The following is a 16,081-nucleotide window of genomic DNA, read 5'->3' on the forward strand; positions in this document are numbered from 1 at the left end:
TTTGCGTTTAAAAAAGCCAACCGGAGCGTAATTAATTAGAAAAGCGAGCGGCTTAAAAAGAAACAGCCCTCGGAGTAAAAACTTGTTTGTTCAACACACACCACTCTCCATACTGCCGAGAACAAAGTCGAGATCACTGTTCGTAATCCACGGGAGGGTAAAAAAAAACAATATTTTCGAACGTTTGCGTGTATACTATACGGGAAACCGATAAACATTTACTTTATCCAACGAGTGTTTTCAGGGATAAAAAATATATACAAACCAAAGATAACTTGTGTTATAGAATATAGCAGCCTCGTAGAAGCTTCGGAAATAAGTGACAGATCACCATTGTAATGTATAATACGATGCGGCGTCATCGAACACATATTGTCGTACGAGCTTAAAATATACGTGTGCGAGTGAACCAAGAATATAATAATAATATATTATGTTGTTTTATGGCTTTTAGAGGGATTTGTATGCGCTGCACCTAACACGTCGCGCGAGGATTATCCCGGCGCGCGGAAACGGCGGCTTTTTAGTCGAAACTTTTTTCGAAGGCTGTGTGGCTGCGGCGTTTGTGTTTACCGTCGTCCGGGGAGAGAAAAATAGTAACCGTAGGGGTCAAACGTCTGGGCCACTTCACTCCCCACCCATTCGACGAGGGATTTACCGTGGTGAAAAGACCGCCGACGACTTAAGGGAGGAATCGGACAACACACGAAGCGAAACCGTTGTGCACGCGCGTGAAATATGCTTTGACAAATATTAGCTCGTCGCCTCACGTGCATGTGTGTGCGAGTGTATGTCAACATTCACGCAGCACGCACAAAAAAGGTCCTTTTTTACGGTCAAACGATCACACATGTTTATAAGTCTTATTTCTATCGGTCCTTTCGAGGGCAAAAAAAAATAAATACACATAAGAGCACTGGTATATTTTTCACTGGTACATTTTTCGAGGTTCCGTCGAGTGTAAGACCTGCAGCAACGAGGGTGGGAACTACATCGAGAAGTAAAGTTTTTGACAAAATATAATATATATTATTATTATATGATAAGTATACCGTCATAATCAAGTCTATGACTTATGGCAAAAATAAATTGTTCGGCGTTCTCAGAATTTGACCACACAAAACAACAAAAAACACTGACAGTTATTTTACTACGAATATTATTATATTCACCTCGACGGCGTTTTTGTTATATTGCTTGGGGCTGAGGAAGAATGTACCGTCCACCAGTGGATATCGGTCGAACACCAACATGACGTCCGAGCACAGGACGCAGTTGACTCGCGATTGGTTTTGAGCGGCCAACGACGACAAAATGAATGATCTGGTCTCGTCGTTTCCGTGGTTGCCTTCGTCTTCGATCTGCAAAGGAGCAAAATGATCACAAACGTTAGTGCATCTCGCTATACATACAAGTTATATAATACACTTAATGTGCGCATTGTCGTGGGCAGAGGAGAGGAGGAGTTCGACCGAGGAGTCTGCATGCGGTCGTCGGGAAAAAAAAAGTTATTACACCGATCTTATCCGCCCACAATCTACAGACTGTGCTATACTATATATTATATTATATAGACGCTATACGTTAATCAAAATTGGTTTGGATTTCAATCAAGACGGATTGCACTCGTTCGGACGCGACTTTTTTTTTTTTGTTTCCTTTTATTGACGTATGCGCCGAGTGCGCTTCTTCCGCATTTGAGACCTAGAAGAGCAGCGGCAGCAACAATGCGTCTCGACATACCATTGTGAAAAACTTTTCCCCGTGCGTAAACGTAGAGTTTTTTGATTAAACCGATTACTTTTACCTCTGACCTGCCGCACACCCGCCGCCGCTCCGAAGCGGCCTACCGAATCGAATAAAAGCAGTCCATTACTCTTTGCCGATTTTTTTTTTTTTTGTTCCCTCTCTGAACGAGATTTTTTCGCAAAGTATATTTGTTCAGGAGCCGACCAGACCCCCGCTCCCCGCCCACCATCCCGACGCAGCGACGTGCGGCGCGCAATTAGTAGGGCAGTTAATGGACCCGACCCGGGAGAGGGCGCGAGAGAGCAGTGCGTATAAACTATAAATGGAAAAATAGATTGCCAGTGGCAGACCTATTATTGCACACTCACACACGCGGTGTACCTTTATAATATATATATATATATGTAAACGGCGGATATACACGGGTCGCTTTTAGACGTTTTGCGCACGCGGCGGCGGGGGATCGAATGTATATATCAAAACTTTTATATACACTTTCGAATTAAAAAGCTTTCGTAAACGTCACTAAATGTGTGTTATACACATAAAAGAGAAAGCGGAAGACTATAATATAGATATATTGAAACGTCCATCGAAACACGATAAAAGAGATTAAACTTCAGGAACTAATATTTATCATTTTATTATACATATATAATTATTTTATATACATATTATATCGTTATATTGTGATAGTAACAAGTTTACAGTCACATTTATTAGATTAACAAGGAACATACCAAGCTTCTATTACGAATCAAATAATATAATGCGCACGGTACAACGACAGCGTAGAAAATGAAGAAGCGAAGGAGAAGTCATTTTTCAGTGCCGCCGGTTGCGTATATGTATTAAACGAGGTACAGCCGGTTTATGGATACACCGTAAAAAAACGTTTTCGTAAATTGCATCACAAGTGGCGTAAGTGGCGTTTTGCTACTCGGTAATCGTTGCCAATTACCGCGGGTGCAGGCTCGGCGCTTATTTTGTCGCCTCGTATGTATGTAAAAACGGGGGCGAAAATAAAAACGCCTTTGACGCGTGAAAATAAGGAAGAAAACGATATTACCCCGAGATGACGACGTCGTTCTCGATATTAAACTCCGGAGTTGTTTATTTTACAACCGTCGTCGTATATACATGTACCTATATAGAGAGAGAAGCAAATATGGGGTGTGCGCGTGTGTGCGGCGGCGGTCCAATTTCATAACTTCGGGCGAGGAGCATACACGACGAAGTGAAAACGAGTGCAACTCTTTAAAAGACGCTAATAAACAACGCCGTCGTCTCTTGCACCCGGAGACCCATAAACATGAGTTTCCACCCCCGTATCCGAGCTATTATTGCCAAAGAATTCTTATTCTTCTTCTCCTCCTCCTGATCTTATATTACATTTTCTCGGTTCTATTATTATTAACTCGGCGGCGGCGGCTGCATGTGCCCTATACCTGTTCGCGTATATAACACCGGTGGGAATTCACAATTTTTCGGATATTGGATTAACAACACGCTATATATGTATATAGTGCCCCCCACCCTAAAACACACCCGACACCGACGCACCGTAACCTGCAGGAATGAAAACGATAGACAAAAAATTCGCACCACCACACACCACCGCCTATGCAGTATATTTGATTTATATATTATTATACACGCCAGCTGCGGAGTCCCGCGTAGGCATGTACTAAAGTCGTATGAAAGCGTGAAAACCTGGTGGGAAATCGACCGAAAGGCGAGCGCGTCACAATGAATGCAGAACGACGTCGGCGATTAATACTCAAACTCGCGAGCTCCTCCTCCTCCGCCGACTCCTTAACGAACGCGTATTGTCACTTCGACGGTGGCAATGCACACACAATGCACCGAAATCGAGAGGAAAGAGCACGGAATATGCGAAATACCTCGGCGGCGATTGTCTGCCGGAGGGAAAAATAACCTTTAATTTATCGTATACATAGTGTCTGCTCTCGGCATACGGTTAGGGGATTGTGTCGCGCAGTGATCCGTCGTGCGCGTGACCACACACGAGTGAGCGAACGCTCGTCGGCTGCAGTTTGTTTTCGATGATGAATATAAAAGAATGGCGAAAGTTAATTAAAACGCTATACACTAAAAGGGAATTAAACCCTTTCACATCCTCTCCACCCGCATATATCGAAACCACTCGAAACTTGTATATAGCTTATTATATATATATATATATATAGGTACATAACACTCATCTCCAATTTAAATTCGTATATCATGTATATGTGTATGGATATCGCACACCACTTAGTACGCATCATCCGCACATATATATATTTTAGGCGAGGACGAGGTGGCGTATACGCACACGCGGTTCGTATATATTATACTATATATACATTCAATTTGTAGATTGAAAGTTTAAGCACGCGAGCGTTCGCGTGTTGACTTTAAACTTTGCCATAGTGTTGTTTGCCAAACCATTTTATTAAATACGAGTTTGTTCGGAAAATTTTCCCGGAGAGATGAGACGTCGACTTGAGTGCACCCCGACGACGAAGACGACGACGCACATGATGGGTTGGTTATGATGATACCTACAATCTCGGACGAGCGTGTATGCGAACGAGAGAGACTATAGAGATACGGCGGCGGTGGCAAAAGCTACACGGACGAAAACCTTCGATTTCCACAAACAACGCAAAGGCCCCGTTACCCATTACGTATATTAAAATCTAATACGTTAATGCACGCCGCCGAGCGAGCGATCACGGGTAATCCGACAGCGGTATGAGGAGCGGACGATCCCTCGACGGACTGTATGTGTTTTTACATCTATGTGTGTGTGCAAGTACGTTTTGAGTGTGTGTGTGTGTGTATAATATTATATGACCACTAATTTGACCGGCGAAAATTTATTCATTCGAACATCGTGCGCGCATATACATATACAACAAAGCGACGTCAAATTATTACCCGACGGGCACATACGAAGCGGGGCAAAGGGAAATTATTCATGCGCTGACCGAACTCCCTCCACGCCATGCGACCGGCCTTTGGGGTATTATGAATTTTGATCTCTGTTTCGTTTTTTATTTTTTTACCCCCATCCGTCTCTCGTCTCGACCTCACACTACCGCTTCTGATGCACATTTAAACTATATACGCGCTAAATCAACCTTTCACCCGCCTCCGTCATTATTGTTGTACATCATGGCATGGTCATTTAAATTGCAAAACGGCTTTTTAAACCTTTTTACAAGAGAACAAAAAAATTGTAGCGCGAACACGGTGTAATTTATTTTTTAAAAGTGAACAAAAAAAGTGTATGCGCATCCGCAGTCATCAATCAGCACACGTTTGAAATTTTAGACAGTCCGAGTGGAGTATACGCGGATAATAATAATAATTATTAAATCATCAAATATCAATACAACCGAGCACACTTTAGTTTACTATACACGCGTACGCGTAATTTTAGAGTAGAATTTTTCGAAACGAAACTTTACACGCCCCTTTGACGTGTGTATACCTGCAGAACGTCGAGTTTCAAATTAAATCCGAAACTTTAATTGCAAAGTTATAGTAGTGCCGTATATATAGTTGTACTCGATAAATGTGTACCGCGTAGTGTATACGTCATTAAACCGGCGGAAATCTCAAATTATTTATGGACTATATATACGCGCCGTATATCTAGTCGCCGATATAGAGGAGGCGAAATCCAGAGCACTTTGGACGACGTTTAATATATATTATATTGTATAAACGTTCATAAAAACCGTTTACAGTGGCCGTTCTCTAAACCGTATACAGTAAATCAACCTATTCGGTACCCGGTAATCCCTTCTTCTTTTTACACACACGCCGCCCCCGCCACCACTACCGCCGGCACTAATACGCGTATAAGAAAAACGGTTTTTCTAATCCGGAAAATAAGCAAAAACCGGTCACACAAATTACCGATCGTAAATACACGCCGCGCAAGAGGGGAAAAATTGGAAAGGAGAAAAAGTTTAACTGCGTTTTTATCGGGCCGGTCGGTTTTATCGCGTACCGACACACATACGACCGGCCAGCAGGAGAACGAACGCCACTGAAAAGGGTGTACAATATATTATATGGTAGCGCAGTTGCGGGCGGCGGGCGAGTAGAGGAAAATAGTAAATAAAAATCCCGAAAAACGCATAAAAATCCCGAAAACCGAGTCTCGTGTACGCGGCGCGGTTGCCCCCGTGTAAAGTGGGCATTTTGGAGACATGCGGGGGGAGGGCACTTAAGAGAATGACCCTTTATGGCAATAATATGTGCCATTGTGCAGAGCGCAGGCCGAATATATATATTTAGTTTATGTCTCCTGTCCAGCGTGCGTATTTTACGGGCTCTACACCAATGACGTGAGTGTATTATTATATACGCGTGTAACTCTCTCTCTCTCTCTCGGTCCAAAGCTTTCAATTTCTACGAAAGCCCCGATCCCGGAAATAGTTCTTGCCGACCGTTTTTCGACGTCGACGACAGCGACAAATGACTGTCGAGAATAATACACGTTTATACAATATATAAATCCGAATTATTAAGAACCGCAGCAGTGACGACGATTTTTGCAAAAACCTTAGCCGAAAAAAACACTCAACGATATATTGTTGTCGTTGTCGTCGTCGTCGTCGTAGTCGGATTAAAATAAACAATATATTTTATTTTCAAACGGAAAGCGTTCAATTGGAGACAATCAGCGGCGGTGCCGGCGGACAAGACGAAAACCTTATTATCGGCCGCGTGCCCTCTCCCGTCTCGTGAATTTCGGTGGCCGAATAAATTAAACGTTATTAAACGTAATTAATGGGCACCATGCGCAATTGATTGCGCGCGCGGGGGAACGACGACGGCTGACCTCCGTGAAACTCGGCCACTGTAACGAAATTTGTCTGTCGTAATTGACGTGATAATAATAATAACCGCGACGTCGGCGATTTGATTTTATCGATCGAGTGGTGATAGTACTTTGCAAGATACGCATTTTTCCCACCAATAATATCGTCAAATTTTTAATTTTAAAAACGACAAAAACGTAAATTATCCATAGTACATTTATTTAGTTTTTCACGAAACGTCACGCCGTCGTCGTCGCGTCATACGCGGCACACGCCGGAAAACACGGAGACGACGATGACGAAATGAAAGGGACGGAAAGAATTTTATTATACTTACCCGCAGAGCTGCGGGAGACAAAGAGAGCTATAAAGGGATTATAAATTAAATCAGTAGTGTACAGGTACTACTGGCCGGAATAAAATGCGATTGTCGAATGCCGAACGCGACTTCAAAAGAATTGGTCGAATTTGCGTTTAAATTTACAAAGTGGAAATGTAGGGAAGCTTTTCCATTTGCAGATACTTTCGTGCAAGCAGAGACACGCCCCACCCCCCCCCCCCCAGCACTACGACATGAGTCGAACGCTCAAAATTATTTCTAAATCGAATTATCAACCCCATTGCACATAGAAGAATTCCTCTTTCTCTTTTTCGAAAACACTCGACGGCGGCGGGTGATCTGCTTATAAAACACTTTACCGGTAAATAATGAAAGGCGCGTATACCTGCAGCAGCAGATAACAACCCTCGAATTGTTTTCAAGTGAAAAAAAGCTAAATTAAAAAACGTTTTCTTTTGAAAAGACGCAAATTTCGAATGAAACCGGCACCCCTTTTCTGATACAAATTTAATAACGATAAATTAAATAGGTATATATAATATATTGTATACGTAATATACACATAACTATGTATAATATATAAAATATAAAATATATAATATTGAAATAAAAGTCGAATGGGAAAAACCTTGTTTTGGGAACACCCCGGACACGCAAACCGACCGTTATCTCGGACTTTCGTAAGTTTCAAACTCGGTAAAATATAAATATACAACAATAATAATAACATCTATATAACCGATAAAAAGTGGCGTGGAAGCGAAAAACCGAATCGGAAACGCCGTCAAAAAACGATGACACGGGTCGTTAGTTCGAACAATGTTTCGCCGCAGCAGAGTCGGCCAGCCAAGCCTCTTTATATTATTTCTCTCCTCCTCTTCCCCTCCTTCCACGGCCGCCACGTAATCTTGAGCGCAATATCAATATAATATACACATACATACGCATATATCCACTCATATTCCGTATAAATATTTCGGCGAGACGGAAAGTAATAATATATATAACCAGAGACGAGGCGCTCGGATTTAGCGGTTCATTCGGCACGAATATTGGCAGGGCCCGAAATCTGGTAAAGCCTTGTTGCATACACGTCGTATTCTCGCACGCCGCGCAAAGGAGTTATTACGTACGTAATATTTTTTTCCCCCCAGTAAATATGAATGTATATATATATATATATATATTATGCATGCGAAGAAAAAGCATCAAATTTGTTTCACCCGGCCGGTTTTTATTCGATATACACACCGCTACCGTTTCCACCTCTTTCTTCCACTAGAGACTTTCTCATATTATCTAGTAAAATATACAGACACGGACGTATAATAATCGAGAGCAACTACACACGCGGAAGGGCGCGCTGCTGCGTGGACGGAAAAAAAAAATATTAAATCACTCGTGCGGGTCGAGTAGCACACAAACATATTCTCTCGCACCCGAATATACGAAACGAACATTACCATATAGGTAGTAAAATCGACATGAAGATGGATTTGGCGTCGGTATCACCGTCGCGTATATATCGGCAATATTTGTGCATAAGTGAGTATATTGGTGAGTACAGTAAAAACGATAACATTTACATAATATGTATAAATATCCCGAACGCGGTCTTGAAACGATAAATATCTCCGTCTGACCGTATATATAATACGAAGGGATGCATTTGACCCAGCCCGGCGGCGCAGCTAGTCTCGTTTTCGCCTGACCTCTTTTTTTTTTTCATAAGTCGAGCCCACAAAAACGAAACCAGTACGCTACGCTGTTTAACCGATTGGATATTTTGTTAGGTTCACTACGCGCGTGACAAAAAAGCGCCGTTGTCTCAAGACAGAGAGCCAAACCGAGCACCACACGCTTAAGAAACACCCACAATAAAGCGAGCGGAATTTCGAATTGGAGTAAAAAAAATTCCCGTAAACCGAAGACGAAACTCTCCCCGACTTTATTTTCCGGTCGTAAAAAACTCAACGCTAAGTGATTTTACGCGTAATCCGAAACTACTCTCTCGTCGACTATGCGACGACGACACGAAAGATAAGCGAAATACCCATCTAGCAAAAAACTATTCGCACAACCTGCCCCCTAAATCGTACCCAAAGAATTTCTTATCAACGAGAGCGGAATTTTGAAACGAAACTACGACGACGGTTTCGGACCCAATATATTATATACAGTCACACGTACACTGTTGCAAAGCTTATTGGGAGGTGGTAGTAGAGAATAATTGTCATATTATGTATTTAGATATTTTAGTTGGTTATCTATAATCTGTATATAGGTATTTAATAATGCGTGTTAATAATATATGTGTATGTCAAAAAAATATGGCAACTCGGAAGTTGTAATATATCAGGGCCCAGGGGATTATTATATATCATAATATATTTTACAAATTACAAAAATATATAAAACGTCAAAAAAATACTGTAAATATAAGCTCGTTCGTGGTGCGGCAAAAAGCGTCTATCTCTGTATTTCTCGCGGTTAGAATACTGTACGCGACACGCGAGCTCGATTGTCGTACCACGACGTGGTTAGAACCACCCTTATCGATGGGTGAAAAGAGCCCTGGGCAGGCGGGAGGAGAAAACCATACGGTGAAAACCGCAAAAGCTTGTTAGGAGCTTAAAAATAAAAATAAATAAAATAAAAATCGGTCGGAAGTCCCCATTGTCAAACCTAAACGCGTGTCCCGTGCAGGCTGCTGATGCTGCTGCGCTACTCTCTCCTCCGCTGATTGTCGTCGTCGTCATCGTCGTAGACATAGTCGGGTTTTTTTTTTTTTGTATATATATTTTTTTTAGTTTGTTACCGTTTTCGGGCGAAGAGACACGCCACCTCCCGCCCGCCGACCGGTCTCTTCTCGTATATTATGGTTCGCGGTCGACAATCAGCCGGCAAACACGGGCATGACAAAAAAATAAATACCATATCACATATATTATATTTATATACAGATATATATACAGTAAAAATAAACCACCCGCGGCGAACAAATCAAACAACCGACCGGGATTGATATTCTGTCAGTTACACGTACAAACCGGCAGTGTGTACAACAAATAATAACACACATACGACGAACGAGTGTGTTTTTTATTATCTGACTTAGTGCCTCTCCCCACTCGCCCGACCATCTGTCATCGGTTCTACGCGGAGTGTCGCAGACGTTTCAGGTGAATTTCAATAGCTTATCTTCTCCCGCGTGTGTGTACATATTATACTATAAGTGCGGCGCGACGGGCTTTGAAGGTTTTAGAAGACGAAAAAATCCAAAAGAACTATTGTACTGTTATACGTGTGCGGGCGTATAATATAATCCGTCATACATACGAAAATAAAGACCGTATAGAAGAAAAGCGCTCAAACAAAAGACACTCGATAATATAACATCGAAATGGCATCCGGTCTCTCGTCGTCCCGAAAACGGAAGTCTGTTGAAAACGCGACTGCTAATGTCGGAAGACATTTTTTATCAAACGCACTCTACAATGCAGAGACTGCGTGGCGACGGGCGAAAAACCGAATAGTGAGATAATAATAATATTATAATATATTATTTTCATCTATCATACAACAAAATCGGTTGAGACGGACGACCAAGTCGTGGTGGACTCGCCCGAATACCGTGTAACAAACACTGAATAAAAAATATAATTCCGCCTCAGACGATCGTTTTGCAACGAAAAGACTCGTCGTTCGGGTGGGCGGTAAGAGACGCGATCGTGAGAATTTCTTATTTCATTTACGGCTGACTAGAGCAAATTTTATAACACACATGTGCGCGCGCGTCTGTTTTCAGAGTAGAATTTCGAAAAATATGGTTTTACGAAACAAACTGCAACGCAATAATGATAATAGTAATAATAATATTATAAGAAAAACAACGGTAGGTATAAACGGGAAAAAAAACTGCAAACGACTCGTTTAGTGAATACTTATAGCCGTCGAGCACTGCAGTTGAGACACTGTTTTTCCTATTATTAAATTACCGTGAAAAATTACGATTATTTCCGAAACGATGCCCCGGAGAGTGCACCGGAGGCGGGAAAATAATATATAAAGATATTGAAAACAGGGGGGGGGGGGGGGGGTGAAAAACGTACCGGAGAGTAAGTTAGTTTGCCTATACGGCCCGGCACCTGCGATGGTCGTGAATGACGCGCAGGCGAGGGGGTGGACTTAAAGGACAAGTTTATGAAGTTTCACGACGATTTGGCGGGTATTCCTCCCCCCCCCCCCCCCCAGGTACGATCTAACCGCGAAAAAAATCGTTGTCTCCCAAAGGCCGTCGACAGACGCCGGGGAATAATAGCGCGCGTTATCGACGTTATTTACACGCGTTTCGTTATTATTATAATTTTTTTTTTTTCGCGAAAAGCATCTGGCAGGAGCATAATTTAATTGCGTGGTAATTCTATCAACGCCGCAGAGGGTCACACGATGTAAGACGATTTCCGTCCCGAAACCCATTTCGTCCGCGCCACCATCATCGTCGTCCCTCTCTCTCTCCTTATCTCTCGGGCAGAGTTCGTTTTTTATTCTTCCTCCTTTTATTTTTTTGACGTTTATCGCGCGCTCTAGTTATTATTATTATATTATGTATATGACGTGTGTTTATGTGTGTATAATACAGGGGGACCCCTCCGGCTGCTCTCGCGGCCGACAACTTCTATTATTATTATTATTATTATTTTTATTATAACGACGACGACGACATTATTATATTATTTACTTTTATTACGAAACACCATTATTCGACGATGTAATGAAAACGCGAATGAAAGCAAAACGGACACCGCCCGCGAATGCGAATATAAAGGGCACGGCGCTTTTATCGACAATTTTCACTCGGCCAGACGACAACGAAACTCGTCGTAAAAATATCGTCTTCCTCGTAGATAAGAGGAGACCCCGTAAATACAATAATAGTAATAGTACAATATGTATATATATATAAAGGCGAACAGGTGTAAAAACACCCACACGGCACACACACTACACGCAAGCGGCCGCCGTCTTATGATATTTTTTTTCCATCGACGATTCATATTATTATCTCGGAGGCCGCCTTCGCTGCCGTTATCGTAAATAAACGACGATAACGCCTCCTCGTCGCATTCAGCCGTGTTACACATCATGTATAGACTGTAGACGATTACGAGGGAGGATAACTGTGTTTTTTTCTCTCTTCGATATTATAATATTTCGATTACGATGTTTTATAGAGGATTTACGAGATCTGCCGGTGTATTATTTATATGTTATATTATATTATGAAATCTTCTCCACCGCACGAGTTTCACAACTCGCTTGAAAATCGCAAGCAATTTAATGTTTAATCTAATAACGATTGGGCGGTTATCTCTAGGACATCGAGGAGGGGGGCCCGACAGAATTATTATATAATAATATAACGCAATAAGCGTTAAAATTTTTAAAAAAAACTTCGTAGATAGAAAATAATAATAATAGGACGCCGTTCGAGTGCGCATAGAGATCGATTTCCTAAATATCTGTCCCGACGCAAAACGAATTGTACGCGTACATACGTGATATCCTTGTGCCACATATTGGCGAGCGGAGGAGCAAAAAAAAATTGGACGACGACGACTATAAGCCTATTCGCTCAAACGACACATACGCCAACGTCGGCAGGATGCTCGTCGATTTTCGTGATAAATGGCGACGTACACAATTCTGTCGATCGCAGTCACGTGGTGGTGGCGGATTTCCGCGACTCCTCCTTAACGTCCGCGTCGTGGAATTCGTGACACACCGCACGCGCAAAGGGGATCGGAAAAAGGAATTCGTCCTCAGCCGCACACGCGCGCAATATAAGGTGACGGAATTGGCACGAGCTGTATTTCGCTGCAAGTCGTAACAGTGGTAGTAATAGCTGGTGGAGTAATAATAGCTCGGAGGAAAATAAATACGTATATACACGCACATCGGCGCGTGCAGAGAAAAAGAAACGGACTTCACTTTCTCCGAGGCTGGGTGGTACAGTGCACCACTCAGACCATTTTTTTTTTTATTTCTTAATTTATTTATTATGCCAATAGGAGAGCCGTGGTTTTGCCCTTTGCCGTTCTCACGCCAAGGTCATCTTGTAGGCGAATTCCTCAAAACACGCATCCCATTATATTGCTACTCTATAATACATGAGCACTGCGATTGCGCACAATTCTGCAGCGTTCCCAACAAAGCCGTCCACATTCGTGCTGTCCAAAAACGTCGTAAAGTATATCGTCACAGCTGACGATCGACGTGTTTTCCTATTCACCCCCCACGCGCCAATCGGTTCAAAATAAAAAAAAATCACCCCTGGTTAACATATTATAGACACGAAAAAACTGTTTCTTCATCTGACATTATTATACGTCGTAGACACAAATATGCAGTTTCCGAGAGAGAACAAATTACGACGACTGCGGCGTTTTTTTTTTCTATTTAAATATTTTATTTATCTGCAATAAATAGGTCTTCTTTTGTAAGCGTTTCTTTCAACCGCAATACGCTGCAATTATGTGCTGTCGACGAGGTTGTTTTTTTTTTATATAACCTGATGACTAAAGAACATTCGATTTACGTCGTAAATTGTTATAATATATATTCTATTGGACGCGATTGATGGTTAGGTTAGGTGATATAGAGAACATTTGTGGACCGGGAAAATCGCAAAATCAACCAAACGGTACCAAAGACGAGTTAATTTATCGACTTTTACCACCACTGCTTATTTCAAACATAATTACGTTGTACGAAAATAATGAGCAAACTGACGTTTTGACAGCACAAGTCAGACGCGTGCATTTAAATTACGAGAAATTAAACGGTACAAGCAAATATATAGTTTTTCATAAATGTAAATGTGTATATATAATATTTTAATATTTTCGTATGAATGACATATAATTCGTGATAAAAATTATGTTCACTCGACAACTGCAGGCGTATATATCTCATCAAAATACTGATATTTCCATCAGATTCCAGGGCGTATTTTTTTACTTTCTATTTTTCGGCTAGTGTAAAGTGTATGAAACGTATAATATGTGGTCGTATCGAATATACATTCCTGAACGGCGAACACTATTGCGTGTACTAAAAGATAAATGCAAACACAAATCTCTCGATTACACGACGCATAATCGAAAATTAGAATACGAGTGTCGGATTAAGGATAAAAAAAATTCGATCGACTGCACAGGAAAATTCGGGTTTTAACGAGTTTCGGCACAATATGTAACAAAAAAAAAAAAAACCTGACGGCGGATGATAAAAATCGGATTTCGTCGTTATTTTATACGATGTATATTATATTATAGTCCACAGTGCACGGAAGTGGGTGAGGAGAACAAGATTATCCTTTTTGCGCGACGGTCGCATGATGGGGATGAAACGCAATCGGGGTGAATGGAGGAGAAAAAAACCGTATAAATTGAGGCGGATTATTAAAACTTATTTTAACGAACTGGCAAACACCTGATATGCACATAATACCCGGCGGGAAAAAAGTCACTTCCGGCGACCCGAAAAAATTTTAATACACGCCGCCCGCCTTATATAAGACATATTACTTATTATTATAATGTTCGTGTCGCAATCGACGTGGTCGCTTGCACTTGCAGCTGTCCTGCCATTACGAAATCGCCAGATGGCCCAGCCGGAATTTTTTTCTTTCTTTCCGTTGATACTCGCGTTTATTACGGCGATTTTAATGATTTAAATAAACAAACGCGCGCAGCACGACGCCGTCGTGTATAAACGATACGAATTATTATAGTGTCAAATATATAGAGTGAGAGAACAAAAAAATAATGAAAGAGCAACGTCACGTGCAGGGACTTGACGAGGTTTGCTGATGTGTCGAAGTCGGCCGAGGCAGAGAGTATAGAGGAACGGAAATCGTATATTTCGATCGTGAAACGACAAAGCATCACCTTTGTGTGGACACTAATATAATACAAGTCGTCGATATTGTATGTAAATTATTATAAATAATCTGGTCGAAGGGAAATATAATAAATCGGTAAAAAAAAATATATATGCTATAGACCACGGCTCAAGAGTATACACGTGCGCTCGGCGGCAAAACGGTGTTGAGTACAAAAGACGAACGACGAGTTTTATCTCAAATGTAATTTTTTACTCCTCCGCAACAACAATCGTCGTTTGTTGAGTATGACGCGAATACAATGTTTATATTTGCTTATATATAAATTATTAAGAGATCATCACTATATTATATTATTTACAATATAAATGAGTAATCTGACGATTTTCAAGGGGAAACATTTTCATAAAAAAAGTTAGGAAAATAAAATTCTCAATAGAATTCTGTTGTATAAAATATAATCAAACTAATCATTTTTTTAGTACCTATATCACTCAATTATTACCATTAATACTAATTATTCTTATTTTTACGGATTTATATTCGTAGTCTCGACGGTATTTGTATAAAAATAATAATTAGTAAAAATATTAACAAAAGTATTTGTTAGACAAGAAACCATGACTGTTGAAAATAGCAGTGCGCCGACGACACGCCGCGAATCGTTATCGATAAAACCAATTATTGTCAATTGCTATAGGTAAATAACGCATATAGAGTTACCACTCCAGTGACACAATGTAATTTAATTTTGAAAAAAAATCGAGAAAACTAAATAATATCTAAGTACCTATAAGTTATAAATTATAATTATTAAAAAAAAATTGTACACTCAGATAATAGAGTAAGAAAACAAATCATCGGGTTCATTTTTTCTTACTGTTATCACTTAGACACATATATCACGTAATATTTCAGAATCCTCTAAAAATGTCAATCGCACCACATGCCGCCGCCATATTATACGACGAACGCCGTTGTGCAATACGTCGCGGAAAAAGTCGAACAGAATAATATAAATTTAGTTTCTCCATTCGAATGGTGCATGCGCGTGTGGTATATTATAACGGGCATTGATTAATAATAATTCGACATCGCGAGTGTGGTAACGCGACGATGTATAATGTACTATTATAGTATAATAATATACGCGTTGTTATTAAATTGAAAATTTTGTAACATAACCCGTTAACACAGTGTCCCACACTACACAAGACCTACCTACCTATACTGTTTATTATT

At 40.9% G+C, this 16,081-nt stretch overlaps 1 protein-coding gene across 1 annotated transcript in view; it reads right to left on the reverse strand.

Moving 5' to 3' along the window:
• The window catches only part of LOC132949958 (headcase protein), a 52,763-nt gene that overhangs the window by 9,097 nt on the left and 27,585 nt on the right, over positions 1-16,081 (reverse strand). Inside the window, 1 exon segment of the mRNA XM_061021094.1 lies at positions 1,173-1,361. Coding sequence (XP_060877077.1) covers positions 1,173-1,361 — 189 coding nt within the window.

The sequence above is a fragment of the Metopolophium dirhodum genome, chromosome 8 (assembly GCF_019925205.1).
Source record: "Metopolophium dirhodum isolate CAU chromosome 8, ASM1992520v1, whole genome shotgun sequence".
Lineage (NCBI taxonomy): Eukaryota > Metazoa > Arthropoda > Insecta > Hemiptera > Aphididae > Metopolophium > Metopolophium dirhodum.